At 43.9% G+C, this 24,670-nt stretch overlaps 1 protein-coding gene across 1 annotated transcript in view; it reads left to right on the forward strand.

Moving 5' to 3' along the window:
• Positions 1–24,670, forward strand: part of GLRA1 (glycine receptor alpha 1) — an 85,574-nt gene that overhangs the window by 42,720 nt on the left and 18,184 nt on the right. The window contains exons 4-6 of the mRNA XM_025435078.3: positions 18,766–18,989; positions 21,686–21,768; positions 22,925–23,062. Of these exons, the coding sequence (XP_025290863.1) occupies positions 18,766–18,989; positions 21,686–21,768; positions 22,925–23,062 (445 nt within the window). The remainder of the gene's footprint in view (positions 1–18,765; positions 18,990–21,685; positions 21,769–22,924; positions 23,063–24,670) is intronic.

Consider the following 24,670-nt stretch of genomic DNA (forward strand, 5'->3'; position numbering starts at 1 on the left):
TCTCGCTCACTTCCTCTTCTGGAAAATGGAAACGCCTAAGAGTTCTCTAGACAGGTGTGTCTCTGTGTTGATGCCATTGAGGACTCTGCCTAGAGCACCCACACTAGCCCCCCTTCCCTTGCTGATTCCTATTCCCCTTTAAGTCTATGCTAGAATTACCTGCAGAAGCAGCCCGCACACTCAAACACGTGTGTATGTGTGTGAGTTCACCTGTGTGCTTGACCCAAGGCTACGAGGAGTTCTTTCCACCCATTCTCATGACACATTTTACAGTTCCCATAATAGCACTTACCACTCACAAGTAACACGGTTAATGGTCTGCTTATTCATTCCTGCTCTTGCTATAATATAAGTTATTTCTGGGGTGGAATCTTGTCTCATTTCCTGTGGTAACCTCAGCAGCTGGAACAGTGATTTAATAATGAGTACTCAATAACTTTTTTAAATAAATAAACCAAATCAAGTGTATTGTCTGTTGATTCGTACAATGATTGAGTCCTAAGCATTTATGGAGAGTAGATCTAATCTTTCAGCCCCAGACTAGCAAAAATCACTGATCTCTATAGATTGTGGGGCAAATGGTCCAAAATCTGTCCTTTTGCAAAGAGACCTGTCTTAATAAAGTCAAGTAGACCCTGCTCACATCCAAAGGACAAATGATAAAAAAAATTCCCTAAAATGAAAAGGTCTATTATCTCCAAATGGAGATGATCCCACCTGTTGACTAGGAACAAATATGACTGCTTTTCACTGGGTATCCAGGTCAAAAAGGCAAGTTTTTCCACACTTTGAATGGATGTCTTAAGAGCTCCTAATGCTTTTCTTCTTGTTCCTCCCAAATCAGAAGCACATTGACACTTGAATTATTCATACTCTCTATGTGGTGAGTGTTGATACTTGCACTCTTCTAGAATGATACATGGTTATCAGATTAGGTCAAGGACCACCCAGCTATGTAAAGAACTTGGTTATTTAAGAACAGGTGTACATTCCTGCTCTTCCAGCAGGAAGAGCACCCTAACCACCCCCAACCACCTGGAACCACCACAACCACCTGGAAGAGCATTCCAGCCCACCCTAACCTGTTTCCCTACAATGGCCACACATAGATCTATTTCCTTGACACAGATTCCTCCTAAAAGAACAGCAGTTTGGGGCACCTGGCCTAGTCAGTTAAGCATCTGACTCTTGATTTTGGCTCAGGTCAAAGAGAGAGAGAAGAGAGAGATCGTGGAGCCTGCTTAAGATTCTCTCTCTCATTTCTTCTCTTTACCCCCTCCCCCTCCTCTCTCTCTCTTAAAAAGAATAGCAGTTTGCCTTTATTTTGTGTGGTGGTTACCAGCCAGGCTCTGGTATCACATAGTCTCTATGTGAGACTATATATGAGAATATATATATTCTCCACTATATATGAGAATCCACTTTTCTTCATGTCTTTAAGCCTAAATTTCCCCATCTGTAAAATCCCAATGGTGACTAATATATTGACCTCATCGAGGTATCATGGGTGGAAATTAAGTGCAAGACAGTTTTTGTCACAGTAAATGCTTTTTGTAAGTGCTCTTAATGTTTCCCATGATAATGCTGATGATGAAGATGATGATGGTGACCTCAGAGCTATCACTAATCATCTGTGTGACCTTGAATCTCCGTTTTCCCCTCTCCCATGTCTCCTGCCTACCTTTCTAGACTTCACTCCCGCTACATTTTGCTCTCTAGAGAGATAGTGTAGCAATTAGGACACAGTTTTCCATGGCCAAGCAAAACATGAGGTTCAGCTCTATGACCTGGGGCAGAGTAGCCTGAGTCAGTCTCTCCTCATCTGTAGAGTGGAGTACCAGTAGCATCCACCTTGCCACATGTGGTGAGAATTCAGAGATAAAGTGCAGAAAGTAAAAAAATAAAATAAAATAAAATAAAATAAAGTGCAGAAAGTGCCAAGCATGGTGCTTGAAACAAAGTACACACACAGTGAATGTCAGCTATTACTATTAAATACTACTCATAATTTTCAACATATTTCATGCCCACTCTCTCATCTGATTCCTTCACTAAATACTAGGTCTTCCAACCACTCTCTACACAGTAGACAGGGTAAACACTATGTCCCCCAGTTTCCAGCTAAAGAAATAGATTTGGACACATTGTATCACAGAACTAGTTAGCTACCAGGCAAGGATGAAGATCCTGTTCTCCTAACCCATAGAAGGTGTTTGCAGTGCCCCACACTGCCATAACATCAAAAGGCAATGACTCAGGAAGCCGACAGACCACAGACCCACACAGCACACTTAAGCAACCACCTAACTATTATCAGAAGTAGAAACCCAACCTCACATCGTGCCAGGCTTAGCACACCTCAGGGGAAAACAGAACAGATGGAACATGGGAAGAGCCCCAAGGGAAGCCTGGGGAGGGCGTGGCCCCCTGCGGTGGAGATACAGAATCCTCAGACGAGGAATGAAGAATTGGCAATGATGTGCCTCCTTGGGAGTGGTCCACAGGTGACACAGTTTTCTCCTTATTACTTAATGTTAATTCAGAATAGGAGTTACCATTTTCAGCTTGTACATTCCATAATACCGTGACTTTTTTTCCACTGGGTCCTTAGTTATCTATACGCGTTTAATTTACTTTGCAGATGATTTCAGAAAAACATAACCTAATATCTCAGAACTAGAAGAAAACCTGAAGAAATTGTCTAAGGCAGTCCTTCATTTTACAGAGAGGGAATATGACGGCTAGAGTGGGGACATCACTTGAGCAAGGCCACAAAGTACAGAGCAAGTGTGACAAAACCCCAGGTCTGACGCTCTTCCAAGTGGCCAACACTTCCCCTCCCCCTCAGCTTCTTTCTCACCTAGATCCCACCCACCAAACCCTTTGAACCACTTTCCCCATTCAAACCTCCTTTCTTGTCGTGCAGAATATGCTTGGAGAGTAAGACTGGACTCATCTTAAAAACAAGAGCCACACCACGCCTTAAATGCTACTGTGTGCCAGGCAGAGTGTGGAGCACTTCTGCATATATCATCTCATTCCGAGCTCACCACAATCTCCAGGGGGCAGGAAATGTTATCCCCATTTTATAGATAAGTAATATGAGGCTCAGAAAGGTTAAGTGACTTGTATCAAGTCACACAACTGATCAGTGGCAGAGATAGAATTTGAACTCAGATCTTATCTCACCCCAAAGCCCATCTTCTCTTGAGCCAAATATAAATATTTAATTCCTGGATGTTTGGAATTTCCCAGCCTCTACTTGTTTCCTTTCATCATAAGGAAATCAGAGATGAAAGGCAACTTCACTGAATAGCCTTCCAGCCCAGGACTCTACCTCACCAACCACGCAAAGAGCTAGCTGTGCCTCCTGGGCCCGTGGTAATATGGACATAGTCCCAATGCCAGAAACTTTCCAGGCTGTGTTTGTTCTCCAAGAGCAGCAGGAGTGCATAGCAGCTCTATAAACAGCTGGAGTCCCCAGGCCTGATTGTCTGCCTCCCAGGGCCTGGCTTTATTCACCGGAGCTAACAGACCTGAGAGCACAGAGAGGCAGCCAGAAAAGCAACAGGGGTCTCTATCCATTCCCAATGAGGGGAAGGCTGAAGCTGCCAGCCCTTCATCTGACCTTACCAGACACTTTCATTGAGTCTACACAGAAAATAAAGGTAGGGTTGTAATGGGAATGGAAAAGAGAGAAGAGAGAAGCGGGTCCTGAACTAGAGCAGCCCCTGTGGCAGGCTACAAGAGAAGGATCTGGAGCTAGAACCTAGAAGAATCCATCCAGCTTGTCTGGACACACATAAGTGTGTATTAAGTGCTTATGCAGCAGCATCTCTGTGCAGTGTTTATGCACATGTGTATACTGTGGGCTTGTATATTTGTGCAAATGTACACATAGGTATGTGTATATGTACATGGTAGCTTAAAGATATTGAAACAGGGGGATCCCTGGGTGGCGCAGCGGTTTGGCGCCTGCCTTTGGCCCAGGGCGCGATCCTGGAGACCCGGGATCGAATCCCACATCAGGCTCCCGGTGCATGGAGCCTGCTTCTCCCTCTGCCTGTGTCTCTGCCTCTCTCTCTCTCTCTCTGTGACTATCATAAATAAATAAAAAAAAAAATTAAAAAAAAAAAATAAAAAATTTAAAAAGATATTGAAACAGGTAGCTTTAAAGAGAAATGTTATGGCCAAGTACAGGTATGAGCATAAGTATGTCTGCTTCTGTGGTTCTACATGTACAAGTAAGTAAGTGGGGATGCACAGATATCTGTGTGCACACATATACATAAGAATAAGTAAAAGTTCTTAAGAGGGAATGAAGTATATTATTTTCAGTTATGCAATTATATATGGGTATTTGTGAATAGATGAGCACATATTTAAGTATACTTCAATATTTGAATAAGCACATTTATATGTGTATATGCATGTATGTGAATATGTATACACACAATTACATGTGAATAAGTGATACACAATTAAATGTGTATCATATGTGATTGTGCACATAAGGGGACACCCTGGTAGCTGGAATTCATGTAGAATATATATATATATATATATATATATATATATATATATATATATAGGACAGATATATATATATATATGTGAGAGAGAGACAGAGTGTATGTATGTGTGTGAGTATGTGTGTCTGAGTGCATGTGGATTGACGTCCTTCGGGCGTGAATCCCAGGACATGTGCTCCAGACTCTCTTGCCAAGTCTTGGGCTAGTTTGGCATAGAGACAGGCACACTGTGTCCAGGACCCCCAGTGATTGGTGACAGCCTATCCAAATATAGTCCACAAGTTTGGCCTCATTTGTAGATATTAAGAAGCAATGGAGAGAATCCTGACCCAGAAATCGAGATACTGGGAGTTGAGTTCTAGCTCTGCCATCATTTGATGCTACTGAGACTCAGTCCGTCCTAGGTATCTGGCTCTAAGAGTGGTGTATAGAACACACGAGTAAGAGGTATGAAAGCCTTTCGTGAATGCTACAGAAATGTAAAGGATTGTTAACTACTGAACCAATCAGCCAAGGACTCCAATACATGCAAGCCTAAGGAGATGGCTTCTTGGGGTTTTTTTCCCTTCTGTTCCCGATTTATTCATTTATCCTCTCCACCTCCATTTATTAACATCCTATATGTGCTGAACATGACAATAAGCTCCAGGAAGAGTTCTGTCTTATTCACATTAGTCTAGGCTTTCCTGCTGCAACAAATAATCCCCCAAATTTCAAAGTCTTAAAACAACAAAGATTGATTTGTCACTCATCTAAAATCTGCTACAAATCCAGGGAACTCTCTAAAACTACTGTCCTCCATGTCGCGGCTGAGCATGGCATCTCCATATCAATATGTGATTTCACATTTGCCATGCAAGGCAACAAAGCATTGAAGGCTTGAGCTGCAGCTAGTCAACGCTTTCCTCCCAGAAGTGACATAGACCACTTCTGTTCATATCTCACTCTCCAAAGGATGTCTTATGGTGCCGCCTGAAGAAAAGTATAATCCCCTCAAGTCCTCAGAAGTAAATGGAAATAGTAGGTCTCTGCTCTCTCTATTGAAGATGGTGAACAATAAAACCAAAGCTAACAACGCAGAGTGATGAGAGAGATAACAGAGGTTTGCCCAGGATACTGTGGGACGTAGCAAATAATGATGACCAATAGCAGTATTAGCCAATGCTCACTCCACATGTCTAATGTGCCAGGTGCTATGAAAATGCTGTTGTATGATTTTGAGTAATTTTTCTAAAGCGTAAATCTGATCATGGTACTCTCCAGGTTAAACACTTCCAGCAGAGAATGATACCATGGAATGACCCAACAGCAAGAGGGTTTTTAAAAACCCATGTGTGTTCAACAGTGCAACAGTGCTAAAAGAGGGTGAAAGTCGAGTAAGAAAAGACAATAGCATCCAATGGGTTTAGCAGTGTGGGCTACGGGAAGGGAACATGTATGAAATTAGAAATGTAACCTCAGGGGCATGGAGAGAGCAGAAGACAAACTGAAGCAAAGACAGTAAGAGGATAATTCTTCCAAAAAGTTCTGCTCTGAAGAGAAGGTGAGGTGGCAGTGTTTGTCATTTATTGATCGCTTTACTGAAAACCAGGCATCTGTGGTTAGCAAATTATGGGGATTATTCCATATAATCTAACAATCTCATTTTACAGATGAGGAAACTAAAATTGAGAGAGACTTAACTCACTCACACTTTTCCAGCTGATAAATGTCCTCGCCAGTTACTATCTCCAGGCTGCCTGACTTCTGGAGCCCTGCTCTTGGCCTGGTCCACCTACACAGCATGGGGCAAGAAGAAAGGTGGCAGAGCCAACAGGATGATGGGCTATGGGAGGACCTGACCTTATCCTGGTCTTCCGCACTGTTGTCTAGTTAATCAGTAGGATTGTGGGATTCTATCAGAACTTGTACCACAACAAGACCTTGGCCATTCATCCCTTTGGATATTCACAAATGAAACCTCAAGATACACAAAAACAGCTATCACATAGAAGATTAAATGCCCCTTAGTTCAACCCTAAATGTTAATACACCGTTTGGAAAGTAGTACTTTACAGTGCAAACCTACTTCTGGGGTCAAGTGACTTAATGAAGCAGATATTTTTGAATCATAGAAGATAAAACTAAATCCACCTACTTTTTTCCAACTCTACTGCTGTCAGGTCTAGTTGACATCACCCCCCTCCTATTTGACTGAAACAACCTCCTAACTGGCCTCTGTGCCTTCCCTCTTCATGTTCTCCCCTCCCATAGTGGCTAGAGGAATGTTTTTAAGCCCTAAATCAGATCACAACATTCTCTTTCTTCAAACCCTGCAGCAATTTCCCTTCCTCTGGTCTGTTCCCTCTGCCCAGAGAGATCTCTGTGTGAATGGCTCCTTCTCATCCTGCAAGTCTCAGCTCAGATGTCTCTTCAGAGGGCTCTTCCCTGACTCCCTATCTAAAAATGACCCCCCTTCCAGTCACTATCACATCATTTGTTCTAGTATCCTTAAAGCAATGTCTCAAATGTAAAAATTCACTTGTTAGTTGTCTTGTTTGCTTTTTTATTGGAAGGGGATTCTTGTCTCTCTCAATCACCCAACACATTGCCTGAACCATAGGCACTCAATCAATACTGAGAAAGAATTAGCCTTGGAGGTCTGCTAGTTGAACGGCCATCTGTCATCAGAATCTCTACCATAAACACTGTGGCCAAGTAGTTTGTTGTATACCTCCAGATGCAGGGAGCTCCCTATCTTCCAAGGCAGCCCATTTTGCCTTTGGACAACTCTGAAATCTCCACTTACCCATGGTTTTCATTCTGTTCCTAGGGCCACAGAGAACCAATCTATTCACCTGACAGCCCTTCAAATAACTGAGATAGTCCTCTTGCCCCCTGCCCACACCTGGACTCTTCAACCATCCCCCCTGGTGCCCAGTTCCTTTACCATCATGATGCTCTCCAAGTACATCCAGGGCCATCAACTTCCATCTTGAGATGAGAAGCCAACAACTGAACCCGAGCCCCCAAGAGTACTTAGAGCAGAGCAAGGCAAGGCCACTGCCATCCCAATTCTGGGTTAGTGGGCTTCAAAGCATTGCTTCTAAAAACAGCTCTACCACCACAGTTCAGTTTTAAGCTAAATCTTATGTAGCACTTTGACAAACTGATTAAACCAAACCAAACCAAACCAGGCTGTTCTGGACGAAGTGGAGCAAAGGCCAGAAATATTATTCCCTCGGTTTTTCCCTTAATCCCTGCCTCCCAGGGAACCTTCTCAGAATACTAAAATCATTTCTACACGTGCCACTTCAAAGACATTTCCTTTAGGTAGCCATATCACAGTGTTGACTCACACTATGCTACAGAGAGCTAAACTCTGGAACATTCTTTTAAGTACACAAGTAAGAGATAAAAAGAAGCTTTTGTAATAAGTCTAATGAAAAAGAAAAGAGGGATCCCTGGGTGGCGCAGTGGTTTAGTGCCTGCCTTTGGCCCAGGGCGTGATCCTGGAGACCCGGGATCAAATCCCACGTCGGGCTCCCGGTGCATGGAGCCTGCTTCTCCCTCTGCCTATGTCTCTGCCTCTCTCTCTGTGTGTGTGACTATCATAAATAAATAAAAAATTTAAAAAAAAAAAAAGAAAAAGAAAAGAGAGAAAGAAAACAAAAATATCCCTGCCTCCCGTGTTCCTCCAATTCCTACTGCCCTATCCTGAGTTAATCACTACAAATAAATAAGTCAGTGTATATCCTACTGCCCTCCTTGGTTCCACATACCCTCATATACACATGCACAACCATTATATAACTAGGACTGTGCTCTTTTCCTTCACTATGTCTTGGAATTTCTCCCCATCACTGCATATGGGTCTAACTCATTCTTACCTCTTTGCATAACACCAACTTGGAATATAAGAGGTGGTTTGTTATTACCACATTCCAGATATGACAAATAATTTTAATCTGTTTCCAAACTTTATGGCTTGCCTGTAAAATCCCATGCTCCTTGGGGCACCCGGGTGACTCAGTCAGCTAGGCACCCGACTCTTGATTTAGGCTCAGGTGGTGAGATAGAGCCCCGTATCACATCTGGCTCCACACTCAACGGGGAGCCTGCTTGGATTCTCTCTCTTCCTCTGCCCCTCCCCTTGTTCATGTGTTCTTTCTCTTTCTCTCTCTCTCAAATAAATAAGTCTTTTTAAAAATGCCATGTTTGGAACAGGCCATCATTTTGTGGTATTTAACCACTCTTTTCCTGATGGACCTTTTACATTTATGCAGCTTTTCACTATTACAAACAATGCCACAAAGAATATTCTTGTACCTAACTCTGCGCGTCTCCTCAGGATACGTTCCAGCAGAGGAATGAATAGATCAAAAGACATGAAACTTTTTTGTAATTTTGACAGACGTATTACCCAAATCACTTCCAAAGAAGCTTCTAATTCACTGACAACAGTGTTTGTCTCTCTTTATCCTTGCCAACCCAAGATATTATCAAGCCTTTTCATTTTACCAAATGGGATTTTTAAAATGGTACTTCATTATCATTTTTAATTTTCACTCCAGACTCCTAGTGAATTCGAGTATCTTTGCATATTGTTTTGCATACTGAGCATTATCAATAATATTATAGGTTTCTCTTTTTACGTGTACCTCCTTTATGTAGTTGGTTTCATCTTTTGTAAAGTATTTGGTGGTGGTTTACCTCTATTTTTCTCTAATTCGATAGTAATCTTTCCATCATTATCCTTAAGTGATCAGTATTTCTCCACCAATATGAAATGCTATCTTTCTCATAAACTAAATCTCCATATATACCTAGGTCTGTTTCCAGTCTCCATGTGTTCTGCTGCTCGTTTGTCTGTTTCTGCACCAATACCACACTATTCTAATTACTATGGTTTAACATTATATTTCTATATCTGGTAGAAACAGTTCTCTGTTGTTTTTCTTTCCTAAGATTTTACTGATGTTTCTAGTCCATTGTCCTTCCATATGAACCTTAGAATCAGCTTGTTGAGGCTGATAAAAATCACCTCAGGTTTTTATTGGGATTGCATTGAGTTTATAGATTAATTTGGGAGGAACTGACATCTTTACAATATTATATAAACACAATATGTCTCTCCATTTATCTAGGTATTCCTTTATGCCCTTCAGTAAAGTTTTAGAGTTGTTGGGTTTTTTGTTTTTGTTTTTTTTTAAGTATCTAGGAGTCACATATTTCTTGTTAGGTTTATTCATGGACACTTTGTGAGGTTGATTGCTATTTTGAATGAGATCCTTTTTGTTGTTGTTGCTTTTTTCCATTACACTTCAGTCTCTTTACACAGCTCATGCTAGGTCATTTTTTATGCTCTTGGGTTTGGGGATCCAAGAGAAAGTCTATTAAATGTCATCCAATTAGATACGGCTCAACACTCTACAAAGCCTCGGTAAACTGAATACTAAAAGAAGGCCAAGGAGAGAAGGCTCAGAAATGCCATTAGAGTCTGTTAGAGACAGAAAATGGGGCTGTAGGCAGCCTTGATATCATCTGCTGGATGCCTCTCTCCCCAGTACACCACCAAGGGGGGCATAACAATCGGGAATTCGTGACAGCTCAGAGTTGGCCCTCTATCAGATCAGATTCAGGAAGGCTGACTCATGACACTCAACCCCACAAAATACTCAAGTGGGTAAATAAGACTGCCACGTTATTTAATTTACAATGCGGCTTTCTATTCAAGTAATAGGAATGCTCATGTCCTCTGTGAAAGCACTCCCTTGCCAGTCTCCGAATACCAGGGAAGCCAATCAGGAGTCACATTTGACATATCTGGAACTAAAGGAAAAGAAGATAGTCTTGAGGGAAATTTCATCTAGGTAGGCCAGAAAGAGGTCTAAGAAAGCATCCTTGCGTCACCACTCAGAAACCCTCTTTGCAGGAATGAAAACGTTGGTATTCCCCCAACCAGATGATGCTAGATTACCAATTGCCAAATTCCTGCTTCTCAAACACCCTTTTCTCATACTACTGAATGAATGTCTCCCAAATGTTTATAAACAGTTCCCTAAATGAGACGCAGTACAGTAAATTAGGGTTTCAGTTATTAAATTACAAGCATAGGCCTGTTCTAAATCATCAGGATTACACGTAAGACACTGTGATTGATGCTGGGCCTTGCCAAACTCCTCTACTGCACATTCTTCCCTGTTATTAGTTTAATTTACACAGAGCAACCTTGTTTCCATATTTCTAAATGTGTTAGTGGCATATCTCACTACTCCTCCCTGCACTGCCAACACTGTCTTCCTTCCTCTTTCAGGCTAACTTCCCCCCACCCCAGTTTGCACCCTTTGGCAACCAGTTATGAAGCCACCTCACTGTTTAATATCTCAATCCAAAGTTCTCCAACTGCTACTGATTATAAGGGCATGCATGAACCAACCTGTCACATAGGCTCAGTGGGGTCCCAATACACTATGTCTGCTGTATTTTTCATCTACCCATGTAGGAACTTGTTTTTTTAAAAAAAGGAACTAGAGAGGCAGCATTAAGTGTCAAAAGAATGTGAAATTGGGAGTCAGACAGCCCTGGATTCATATTCCTGCTCTAGCACCTACTAGCTATGAGAACTTGAGCAAGACACTTAACCTCTATTTGACCTCTCTGGATTTTAGTTTCCTCCCCTATAAAATGAGGATAATAATACCCAACGTGCTAGGTTGATGAAAGTTTAGAGATACAATGCATATAAAGTTCTAGCTAATGCAAGACTCCCAATAAAAGTAGCTGCTATTAGCATTTTTATGTAATTATTAAACTCACGCTGTGTTTTAGTGATCCCCTAAAGACAAACAAAGATGCTCAGCTCCACTGGTCCAAACCATCTACAGTTCTTCACAACAAATGTATCTCTGACTGCATGAAATCTAAATGAGAATGCACTAGGCAGGAATGGTGACTTGGGAGAGGTTTGAGCCACAGAGCAGATCCCTGGAACCAAGGATTCAACAGATCAGGATCTGGGGCGTCCACCAGCACTGAACTTGAGTGTAGAGCAGACAATGGGTCAAACTGGAAATGAGGCAGGAGCTCTAGCAGACTTCTGGATCTGGGGCAGAAGTTTTTTGTTTTTGACCTTTTAATACTTCCTGATAATTGTGGATATCTACAAATCCACAGCTACATACCTGCAGCCAGCGAGAGTATCCAATGGCATCTTTTTTAAATTTCTTTTTATTGGAGTTCGATTTGCCAACATATAGCATATCACCCAGTTTTCATCCCATCAAGTGCCCCCCTCAGGGCCCATCACCCAGTTACCCCATCCCCCCGCCCACCTCCCTTTCCACCACCCCTTGTTCGTGTCCCAGAGTTAGGAGTCTCTCATGTTCTGTCACCCTCTCTGATATTTCCCACTCATTTTCTCTCCTTTCCCCTTTATTCCCTTTCACTATTTTTTATATTCCCCAAATGAATGAGACCATATAATGTTTGTCCTTCTCTGATTGACTTATTTCACTAAGCATAATACCCTCCAGTTCCATCCACGTCGAAGCAAATGATGGGTATTTGCCATTTCTAATGGCTGAGTAATATTTCCAATGGCATTTAGGTGTCATGAAACTGTCACTTGGAGCAATTCTAGGAGATCCTGGGCAGTGCAGTCTAGGAGTTAAGTGTTTAGGCTCTGGCATGAACAACTTGGGTCCAAATGTCAGCTTTGGCCTTAACTAGCTGTGTGATGTCAGAAACGGTACTTTAACCTCTGTGTGCCTTGATTTACCTAACTATAAAATGGGAATGATATTAGAACCTACATCACAGGATTATTATGAAGATAAAATAACACACATCATGCTCTTGGAATCATTCCTTCCATGTGGTAAAGTCTCAATCTTACAAATTAGTATTATTTGCACCATTGTTATCAGTTCTGTATCTACCAGTAACTAGTGGTGAGAACTCAGGATTTTAGGGCCTTAGCTTCTACATTTGCCCAATGGGGAAAAGAATCTTCTCTTTATGCCAAATGTCATAGAACACAATTAATGTGAAGGTGCTTTGAAAAGTAAAAAGCAGCAACTAAATATGACACATTATTAATTTTAAAAAGCCAACGCAGTATACTACCTAAAAGCAGACTTTGGGGACACCTGGGTGGCTCAGTGGTTGAGCGTCTGCCTTCGGCTCAGGGCGTGATCCAGGGATCCTGGGATCAAGTCCCGCATCAGGCTCCCCACAGGGAGCCTGCTTCCCTCTGCCTATGTCTCTGCCTCTCTCTGTGTGTCTCTCATGAATAAATAAATAAAATCGTAAAAAAAAAAAAAAAAGTGGGGTAGGGTTAGGATGTCTGTATGCAAGTCCCACCTAAGTCAGACTTGCTGTGTGGCCCAAGGAAGGTCCCTTTCCCTCTCTGGGCCATGTGTAAAATGAAGAAGTTGAGACAGAATTCTCCAAAGGTTCTTTCTAACTGTAATATTTGATGATGGTGGTAACAGAAGTATGATTCTCTCACTTACGCCACTCTCCATTCCTGCTATCTTAGTTTAGCTGGCCCTAATTAGACTGCCACAAGAGCCTCAAAATGGATCTCCCTATACCTGTTTTCTCTCATTTCTAAGACTTCATGGCCATTGCTGGCACACGGATCTTCCTGAAGTCAAATGGAGATATTGCTCCACTGCTTAAGACCCCAGAGGTGCCCAGTTGACTACACAATAAAATCCAAACCCCTTGGTTTGGCAGTGAATGATATCCAGAGTCTCAAATCAATCCATTTTACAGCCTTAGCACAGCAGAGTAGCTGAGAGCATGAATTTGTATAATCAGACAATCCAGATTCGAATTCTGACTCTACTGACTACTGTGTAAGTCTGAACAATTTACTTATCCTTTCTGAGTCTTCGTCCATAGCTTAGGTTGAAAATACCTATGTAATAGGATTGTTTTAAAGATAAAATGAGGGATGCCTGGGTGGCTCAGCAGTTGAGGGTCTGTCTTTGGCTCAGGGAGTGATTGGGGGGTCTGGGATGGAGTCCCACATCGGGTTCCCTGCATGGAGCCTGCCTCTCCCTCTGCCTATGTCTCTGCCTCTCTCTCTCTCTCTCTCTCATGAATAAATAAATAAAATCTTTAAAAAAATAAGATGAAATGATGGCATGTTTAGCACAATGCCTGGCACATAGTAGGTCCTCAATAAGGGGGACCTTTTATTACTTATGTGGCTAGTGGTTGAGCTAAGTTGAACGGGCTGAATGCCCCTACCTCCACACCTTTGCTTGTGCTGTACCTTCTACACAAGATTCCTTTGACCTGACTATATCCATCCTAATCTAAATACCCTGAGGCCACACCACAGTCTTCAAGTCCCTCCTGCTCTAAGCCTGACTCTTCAAACCTGGATGTCCCCCTCACACATCACTGGCTTCCTTTCCAGCTGAAATGAGATATAGTTCCCATCTCAGAGCAGAGATGTTAACTTCAGTAGGATGGAGCAAACTGAAAGGGGCTATTTCCAATGTCACCTTCTCTCTGATAGCTTTTCCAGAATAATCCAACCTAGCTAGAAGCTATCTCAATGGCTTTGAAAGCAATATCTAATAGCAATTTTTAAGAACCTCTTTGACCTCTATCACTGTCAGTTTTATGTGGTAGATATTTGTGTCCATCTCTTAACCTCACCTGCCAGATAATTTGAACTGTCTGAGGGTAGAACCAAGACCTTATGCCTCCATCCTCACCATTCTAGGCCTAATAAATGTTTATAGAATAGAAATGGATTGAGCGAAGAGACACCCCTTTGACAGCCAGAATGCTGAGACCTAGGAAGGTATAAGAATCTAGTTCTTTGTCCAGGGCTTGGGTGATGTCTCTTGGCTCTGATTGTAATGGGCAACATCCTGCCCACCACATCCCCTTCTCACCACCACACTTATGCAGGCTCTTTCCTGCTAAACCAACTCATGCTTCCTATTTTGCCAGAGTACTGAGTTTAGAGGAATTTACTGGGAAAGATTAGAATCTGAAATTAGATGCAATAGGGGTGGCAGTGGGGGGCGGGGGCAGATCCCACGGCAGGTGGCACACAGGAAGCCGCCAATAAATATTTATTGAATGACAAATGAGTTAATGAAGGGACTAATGCTCTACCTTGGTCTTATAAGCAAGGTAGTTGCCCTGTTACCAGAAAAGAGACCATCAGGGACTTTCACAGAGAGGATAGGTGAGTTGATGCTAAAGACTATTGAGCTAGAGCTCTGGAAATCCCTCCCACCTCAGATTTAGATGGGCCACTGTTGAGAGCTTGAGACCTGGAAGCCAACTACCAGAGGGGGAACCTGAGGTTCTAGGGTGGAGAACACAAATGTTGCTCCTTTGACCCCTGAACTTGAACAGAGACCCCCAGCATGTCAAACACTGACCAGTGTGATTGCAGGGCTAAGTAAGCAAAACTGCATTTAGCTTTCAGCCTATTATGCCAATTACATTGATCGCCTCCGAACTGCATATCCCACTGCTGTTTCCCAACTAGGGAGGAGAAAATCGATGTAACAGCTTGTTTGGGCAGCAGCTGCTAAGGGGAGGAGCGGGGGCTGCCGGGAGAAGGAGTTAAGCTGCCTGAGGACACCAGATACATTCTCCAGGTCTCCTGCTCTCACTTTTCATTAGTCATTTCATAATGAGACCCTATCACATTTATTTCGTTTTTCTTCTTTTAAGGGATGTACCTTTATCTTTTGTACATGTACATGTAAACGTACATGCATTTACTTTTGTAATTAGAAAAAAATCAATATTTTTAAAATATCAGTCACAAAATGAAAATGTAACAAAGCCCTCCCCTAGTTAAAATTCTTCAAAGGCTCCACACGACTCTCAGGATGAAGTCCAAATTCCTCAGGACAGTTGGCGAGGCCCTGCAAGCATCCTCCCCTCACTCATGTATATGTTTTTCTTTCCATGCCCTTCCTCTGCCTCTAGGCCTTCCAATATGGGGGCTCCTACTGCTCCAGAGTGCTTTTCCTCTTGGGCTCAACCATATTTGGTCTCACTAAATATCACTTCTTCTGGAGCCTTCCCTGACCACCAGGCCCCTGTCTAGCTGGAGAACCTGTCTTCTACATCTCCCTGGCACCCTGTACTTAATCCCTAGGGAAGCCCTGAGCTCTATGTGGTGTAAATATTACACTCAGGTTCCATGGCTGCAAGAATATGTGTTTCTTGTTCATGGCAGATTCTCCAGGGCCTAGAACCATGCCTAGCACTCAATAGATGCTCAGTTAAATGTTGCTGGAAAAAATTAAATAACAATTAGTTATTTGATTTGGGAGGTCCTTAAAGACCATCTGTGCTAACTCCTTTGAACACTGAGGCTTAGAAAAGCAAATTCAGATTCCAAATTTTAGTCCTTTCCTGAATTGCTGTGTGACCTTAGAAAATGCTTTCCCTCTCCAGGCCTCAGTCTCTGCACTCTAAAATGAGGAAAGCTCCTCCTGCTCTTTTTCTGGCTTTGCCTCCTCCTCTTTCTAGGTATTGGGTAGGTCAGGTTCATCCTCTCAAACTCTTGCCAATCAAGTCGAGAAGGTAAGACACATGCAGTGCTAAATGACATGTTTCCAGTGATTCCATTTTGCTAGGAGATCAGAAAAGGAAAAGACCGTGGACACCTAGGGGCATCAAGGCTACTGCAGGAGACAGCGCCTCAGCTAAGCAGGCAAAATTCACAGAGGCAGTGAGGATGAAAGAGGAGCATCCCTGGCACAGAACTGGCCATGTGCACCAGTGGGACAGAACAGCGGGTTGGGCTGACTGACGTGCTTTCAGAACCCAACTCGGCCACTTACTAGCTCTGGGCCTTGGAGAAGTCTCACAACCTTTCCAAACCTCAGTCTCTTTCCACTCACTATGGGAACTTGAATGTCTAGTTTCAGAGGGGTGGTTTTGCAAGGAATAAGTATATGTGACAGTATCTAGAACAGCGCCTGGTACCTAACAGACTGTTTTAAGAAATGCCACTTTCTTTTCTTCCTTCCAGCCACATCAACAGGATTGTCATGTCACTGGCAAGAACATCAAAAGTGCAGCTGGGTTTGCGGACTGAAGGCTTTTCCTGCCCAACCACTCATAGTCTGTGTTCCTCTGACATGACTTGCCCAGTGCCCCGTCACACACACGCAAACATATGCAAACAAACACACACGCACACACACTTCATGTAATATCCAAGAGAGAAAGGCTATTTCTAATTCCCTGATAAGAGGGGGCCAGATTGGGAGCTGTCCATTACTGTGAGCAGGATAAACAAAATATCAACATCCAGCTCTGGCCCAGAGTTCTCTCTCCACCACGGGACTTATAAGACATGAGATTATGAGACCAAATGTCATTTTCTATGGGGCTGGAGGGAGAGTCTTCAATTAAATTATAGAACAATCCTATAAAATACTTTGGAACATTTTATGAGGCTATTGATATTTCTGGAGGCAAGTAGAATGAGGCATGTACCATGGGGGCAACTGGCAGGGGTAAGGGTGAGGGTGGCGAGGAGGGTCATTTATCCTAGTCCATCCCTGCTGATGACAGATCAAGAGTGATTAGGAAAAGAAAATGTAGCATGATCTCATTTATCCAGCACTTTCGGGGAAAATGGCAGCAGGTGCTCCTGTGTGGAGATGATTCCTGGAAGGACGGCATTCAGAGTTGGACTTGAACTGAGGTTATTAATCTTTTGGGGAGCTATAGACCCTTTTGAGAATCTAATATAGACAGCCATGCACTTCTTCCTAGGAAAACACAAACACCCAATTCTACTTGCACTATAGTGATACTATGGATCCCAGATTTACAATGCCTCCCTAACAAAATTGAAAACATGTCTTCATGAAAATATTTAACTTCATGACCCACTTTCATGGCATGGAGACCTCCCCAAACCACTAACTGCTTCTCAGGCTGTGCATGGGAGCTGAATGGACTCTGTCAGCAACTCTAGGACCAGTTGAACAAATCCTCAGCTAGGGAGTCAGGACTCACGCTCTAGAATCAGCTCTGACCTGCCTCTTCTGAGTGAAACTGGATCAGTCTTAACTCTCTGGACTTCAAATTCTCCATTCAGAAAAGAAACAAAGGTGGAGGGTGGGAGAGGGAGTTTTGACTAGGATGGCAATTACTAACATACATTCCATAAAAGGCAAGCATCATGCACAAAATGCAAGAGTTGTATGCCCAAAATAAATCTAGGAAATGTATATTCTGTTCCCCTCTTGGAGATATATAGAAATAATTAGCTTTTTCAGGTCTCTGAGAAGTCCTACAATAAAAAATCAGTTGCATTTGGTTTAGTCCAACATTTCCCTAATTGGTTTGATCATGACCTTTTTTTTTTTTTTTTTTTCCAGCAGACTACATAACAGTCCCATCAAAGAAGCATTAGGCTTAGCACTGAGTTTAGAACCCAGTAAGATACTACTCCACAGCATCTATTAATCCTCCCCAGGGGCACCTGGCTGGCTCAGTTGGGAGAAGACGCGATTCTTGATCTCCAGGTCATGAGTTCAGCCCCACATTGGGTTTTAGAGCTTACATCAGAAAAAGAAAATTAAAAAGAAAATCCTCCCCAAACACATAAATCAACACCTATGATAGAAGGTTGCAGAAGGCTGGTATTGAAACAAAGTGGTGTGAACCCTACGGCCAGCAGGAGCACCACAGAATTCACCCATCCTTCCTTCATTGCTTGGGAATTAATTGTTCTCTTCACACAGAACAGTTTGAATGATCGGACATCAGTTTTTTGCCTCTCCTTTTGCTCCTTCAGTCCAGAGCGACCCTCAGACTTCACTGTGCATGGGAATTACTGCCCTGATGACCTCGATAATAAAAGAGGGATTGACTTCAACTTTATCTGTAATGTACTCTTTCTCTTTTCAAAAAAATGAAACAAACATGACAAAATGTCAACAGGATGACAATAGATGTTTATTACATCAGTTGGAACTTTATTTTTAAGATTTTTCACAAGAATAACATTTAAATAATCTCAATTCAGAACTTAATATATTTAATAGGGCATTTAGAGAATTTTCAGGGATGACTCCCCTGACTTTTTCCTGATGCATGAACTTCATAAGTTGCAACCTCACTCATAATTCTCCAGGAGGGATTTCGCGGAGCACTGAATGAAAGCACCTGGGCCCTCCAAGAGTTGACATCCCAGGGTCTAACCCCCTGACTCTAACTCCTTATTTCCTGGCTATAGGACTATAGGGTTAACATCTTCCTGCGGCAGCAGTGGAATGACCCCCGGCTGGCCTACAATGAATACCCAGATGACTCTCTGGACCTGGACCCATCCATGTTGGATTCCATCTGGAAACCTGACCTGTTCTTCGCCAATGAGAAGGGGGCCCACTTCCACGAGATCACCACAGACAACAAACTGCTGAGGATCTCCAGGAACGGAAATGTGCTCTACAGCATCAGGTGAATTCCTCACAGGTTCACCCCTGCCGTCAGCCTCAGAACACACCTTGTCCCATTGCCTCCTGGGAGGAGACATTAACCAGTGGGTCAACCATGGGTAAACAGGCCCTGGCAATCCCACACCCCTGCACAATATGCAGAGCCAGCTATGTAAATTACACGCAGGAGTAAGAATAACAGACCATGCAAAGTACTAGGAGTCAATGGTTCCTTATAACCAGGGGAACCAAGGAAGCACCTTAGAGAGAGGCGTTAAGGTTAGGCCCCTAAGCTTACCCAGCATTTTGATAAAACAAGAAGGGAAAAGAGCATTCAAAGACACTGCTCAGCAGCAGGGGTGTTCAGTGACTCAAAATGGTAAGTATGTTCTAGAGAGCTGCTGTTCAACACTATGCCTAGAATTAACAATACTATAGTATACACAAAAACTTTTGTTAAAAGGCTAGATCTCATGTTAAATGTTCTTACCACAATTAAAAAAAAAAAAAAAAGGCAGGAGCAAAGGCACAAAGCCTGAAAAGTCATAGCAACTTCAACAAAAATGGGCCTTCCAAGTGGATGGTGCTACTCACAGGTATAAGCCAGGGCTGCTCCCTCCCTTCTATAAACCCTTTCTATCCTCCATGCCTTGCACTGAGTCTAGGAAGCTGGACCCCCTTCCCAGCTGGGAAATACCCTGCAGATACTGGTTAGGGGCAAACTTTCAGAGTCTCCTGCCAAATCTCCCCATGTAATTCCCAATTTCCTCCCCCAAGTCATGGAGAAAATGACCAATATCCATGTTAGATTCTTACACATGTGTATTCACGGAGAATTTACTGACTAGGCTGAGTATTTTACATATGTTATTTGTAATCCTTCTAACAATCCCATGAAGTAGTTTCTATTACACCCATTTTTGCAGATTAGAGAAGTGAAGATCTACAAGTTTAAGTAACTTGCCAAAGTTCCTACAGCAACCTAGTGGCACAGCCCAGATTCTAATCTGTGTGCACCTGATGCCCACTCAGAGCTTGGCAGAACAGTCCAGGGCATTCAGTAGACACTCATTTGATGAATGAATGAATATGTTTTTATTTTAAAGAGCTTACAAGGTACACTGGCCCTAAATGACTCCTCCTCACCCTCCAGTTCTTTTGGGGGAAATAAATCTTCCTGTTTCCATTAGGAGATGAGCTTTAAATGTCCAGGCCCATCAGAGAGGCTGCAACCATCCTAACCTTCAGATGTGACTGGGCCCGGGGTGTCTTCTGAGAATAGTCCAGGTGGGAGAGGGGACTTAAGAACCTTAGCAGGGAAAGGAAGCACCAAGCAGGGGATGAGTGGGAAGAGCCAGAGGCTGATGCAGCCTTCCTCACCCTGGAGCCCATCCTGCCAGGGTACATCCAGATGGAAGGGTGATGGGCTCAGGATGGCCGCCAGTGCCCTGACTGGCTGGGGCTACCCTGCTTGGATTTTGCTGCTGCCAGGCTAGTTTCATATCTCCACAGAGCTAAGCCCCATGCAGCATGACAGAAGGACAAATCAGCAGAAAGTGATGTTCCCAAGGTCATTCAACTTCGGGAAATTAACCTAGTGTGACAGCTGCCCCACTTTGGAGCTTTTATCTTCAGAAATTCAACTGTGTTCACTTTCTCTTCACCATCTCCCTCCCGCTTCCTTCTCTTTTCCCCCTCTTGCTTCTACCTTGTGCTTAAATGGGGCCCAAAACCAGAGCAGTGGGTGTGTGCATGAGGAAGGAAGCTGCAGCTAACGTGCCAGCAGCCAAGTGTCGCTAGACCACCACCAATGAGGTGCTTTCAGGATAGTATTGGAAAGCAAACACATGAGCTCAGAATCCAAAGGCCAAGAGATACAGTTTTGAATCCTGCCTTTGAGCTATCACTTGCTGTGTGACCTTGCAGGAGTCCCAACCAATCTTTCTCTGTACCTCAGTTTTCTCACCTGTCAAATGAGGGAGTTGGCCTGATGATCTAAGCTCTGAGAGTCTTTCTTCTCTATTCTCTGCAGCAAGTGCTCAGATGTGGGCACAGCCTTTCAAGCTGAGGCCTTGCATCCCAGCCTGAGCTGTGGACTTTGCTTCTGTGAGGGGGACTCCCTCTAGTTCTAAGGCTCAGCCTCAGCACGGTGGAACAACCCAAAATAGCTCTCCCAGAAGACAGGGGCACCCACCACTTCCCAACTGACCCTGGCATGGGCCCACAGATGTGAGCCAGCTCTATTTGGATACCCAGAAGGCAAGGGCCTCTTTAAAATAACTTTTGCTGAGTCCAGTGTATGCAGGGAGGCAGCAAAGAACAAATTGAAGCACCTGCTGCAGAGGTACTGGATGCCTGAGCCCTAGGGCTGCTCAACTTGAAATTCAGGCTCTGCAGAAGAGTAGGGGTCAAGGGCAACCCCTGGCCTCCAGGCCTTCAGGCCACTTGCTGAAGGCAGATGTCTAGAAGCCAGACAGACTCCACAAGAAACCAGAAGTTCCACTGACTGTGTGTGACTTTAGGCAACATAAAGTATCTCTCTGAACCTCCATTTCCATATCTGGAAGGTAGAAATATACATATGTTATTTCCATAAATACTAGTTCCCTGACCTCCTTGACCTCTCCAAGATAAGTGATTTTCTGGTAATAACTAAAATGGAGGCACAACTTCCCTGGTCTGTGGCTCTAGCATCATTCAACTCCCTTCTCTTCCCAGAATCACCCTAACACTGGCCTGCCCCATGGACTTGAAGAATTTCCCCATGGACGTCCAGACGTGTATCATGCAACTGGAAAGCTGTGAGTCCCTTGCATGAGGGCTTTAGAAAGAACCAGGCTCCCTTTTACCCATGGGACCTACAGAAATTCCCATACAGCTGCTTCTAACTGCTAGACCCCAAGAGATTACTGTACTAGCCCAAAATACCAAATGAGGGGCTTTGTTTTAGAAAATGCATTAGAAACACAACCCTCTTTATACTGTCTCGCTGAGGCTTAGCTTTGGAGTCAGCACTATTCTCCCAAGAGGCACTGTTCCATGTCCCTTGTGAATATGCTCTCCAGGAACAGAAGAAAAAGAGCTTGAATAAGTCATGGTCCTTGAACTCACAGGGTTACTCCCTGCGGCTGGTGAGATAGACAGCTAGCTGCACAAATAACTCTAACATGGGGCAGCAAGTGGTAAGTGTGTTGTTGGAAGTACAAATGTTGGTGGCCTCATGGCAGAGAAAGTGCTTTCTTCTGACTAGGAAAGGGAGGGGGTACTGAAGGGAGTTTTATGTAGGAGGTAGCTGACTTCATTGACTACAAACAGAAACCAATCTAATTTAAAAGGTGGAATTAGATGGAAGGACTTAGGGGTTCCTCATGGACTTGGAAGAAAAGCTGAAAGTACAGGCACCACAGCAGAGGATGTAGGCAGTGGGAACTAATGGAGCAGTCCCTTGGAGTCCCACCTCAGAGAGACAACTCTGAATCTTTTGTCACTTGACTCAAGATTCAAAGTCCTGGGACAGACCATCTGACTGGTCTAGTTGAGTCATTATCTAACACCTTATCTAACACCTTGGCCCCCAGCTAATAGTCCCACAACAGCATTCTATAGAGCCATTCCCCAGAGGAAAAGCTGCTGTGAGTAGAAGAAGGAACTTGCAAGGTCAAATAGCAGATGTAGTAAACTATGGCCGTGGGGGTAAGGATGGAAGCAAAAGGACAAGCTAATGTAAGGTGGTGGGAGAGATAAGAAGCGAGGTAGAAGGGCAGGGGGTTAGATATAAACAATCAAACCAGTTTTAACCTCCTTGGAAGGGGCAGGGTGGAAGAGGAGGTTGGTAAGGCAACATGGTCTCATGAGTGCCATCTAGTGCCTGATGCCTCCAACCCAAACCAATTCTGACATGCTTCAAATAAGTGCTTCTGGGTGGTGACTGCTCTTTCTTCTGATCCCCCATCCCAGTTGGCTATACCATGAATGACCTGATCTTCGAGTGGCAGGAGCAGGGAGCTGTGCAGGTGGCAGATGGACTAACTCTACCCCAGTTTATCTTGAAAGAGGAGAAAGATTTGAGATACTGCACAAAACATTACAACACAGGTAGGTGCAAGGGTATCCTCCTCAGGTCCCACCCCCAAACTAGGGTCAGAGGTAATTCCAAATATTCATTCAACCTTTGATTCAACAGATCTTCTCAGGTGCCTATGATGGACATGGTTATGTGTTTATTACCTAGTGGTTAAGAGAATAGTCTTTAAAACCAAGAAAATGGCTCTGACACTTTCTTCCTGGATGTCATGGGGCAAGTAAGTGAAGCTTAGGCCACACCTCACTGAATGGGAAGCTAGGAGAGACTGTCTTCATTCCAGGTAGCAGCATGCCCAGTTCCAAATGAATCCTATTCCTAAGGCAGAAGGGAGGAGCTGATATTAGGGCATCTGACAGTGTCTGTCACAGAGGAACTGGCATTTCTGACAGGGCACAGGAACACAGAATGCTCTCATCAGACAGCAGGAGGGAGCTGAGAAGTGCCACTAGGGTTGTAAACAGTGCAATTGGAAAGGGTCCCCTAGACTGTGAACTGCAAGAGGATGTAGAAACCATGACTGTTTTGCTCAGCTGTCTTCCAGGCACAGCACAGCTTCTGGTGGAAGATCAAACCAAGACTGGCCTTTCCTGCCCTACCCTGAGCTGGAAAGGAGCTCACAGAGACACAGTGGAAGAAAGATAGGCAGTTAGGATGCCTGCTGGAGTATTGGGTAGGAGGCTGCTCTCCTAGCCCAGCTGCAAAGGGTGGTTGCATAAAAATGGCTGCTGACAGAAGCCAGGGAGGGGAGGAGGTGAAGCAGGGGAGTTGAGAGAAATCACGCTGTGCCCTGGTACAAGGAGGAGGCCCAGACCAAGGGCAGGCAGCCTGGTCTCTGGTCTCTTGAGGACAGATGCCCCTTCCTGGGTAACCTCCAAGATGTCTCAGAACCTCCAGAGATATTCTCCTGATCACTGGGCATGCTGAGACACAGAGAAGTAATGATACACCCATTAGCAGCCATGAGAGCAGGGACTTCCCACGAATCACATAATCACACTGTCTCGCATACCATAACTTGAAACACCACTCTCTCATTCATTATCTCATTGGCTTTTCACTATTTCCACTTAAGCGAGGGCTGAGTTCTGTGCTAGGCCCTGTGGATACAAGGGCAGAGGCTGATGAGGCCCTGCCCACATGCAGCAGACAGTCCAGGGAGCTCTAGGAAATTCCCTAGTAACTGCACTGCAGTGGGCTGGAGATGAGAACCAGCCCCCCTCCATGAGACAGCCCTGTCCCAGTTTCAGGCAAGCACAGATGGGGAGAAGACCAGCTGCCCCCAGTCCAGTGCAGAAGAGAGAGAGAGAGACACCGACATGACTATGCCCTCACTGTATTATGCCCTAAAGGCCAGATAACTGCATGAACAGAACTGAACTGAAGGAACTTGCAAGGAAGAGTCATTCTGCCTGGGTAGACTTCACATTCACCGCAGAGGAGCAGGAGGGTTGCTTTGGCTGGTTGTGGGGAGGAGTCCCTGGTTTATCCCAGACAGAGGGATTAGCAGGAGCCAAAGCTCAGAAAGGCCAAAGTGTAGGACATGTTCAAGGCAAGGGATACAGTCGAAGGCATCATGATTAGGGTGAAGGAAGAAGGGAAAAGCGATGGAAAACCAGGCC

This window comes from Canis lupus, chromosome 4, assembly GCF_003254725.2.
Source record: "Canis lupus dingo isolate Sandy chromosome 4, ASM325472v2, whole genome shotgun sequence".
In the NCBI taxonomy this organism is placed as follows: domain Eukaryota; kingdom Metazoa; phylum Chordata; class Mammalia; order Carnivora; family Canidae; genus Canis; species Canis lupus.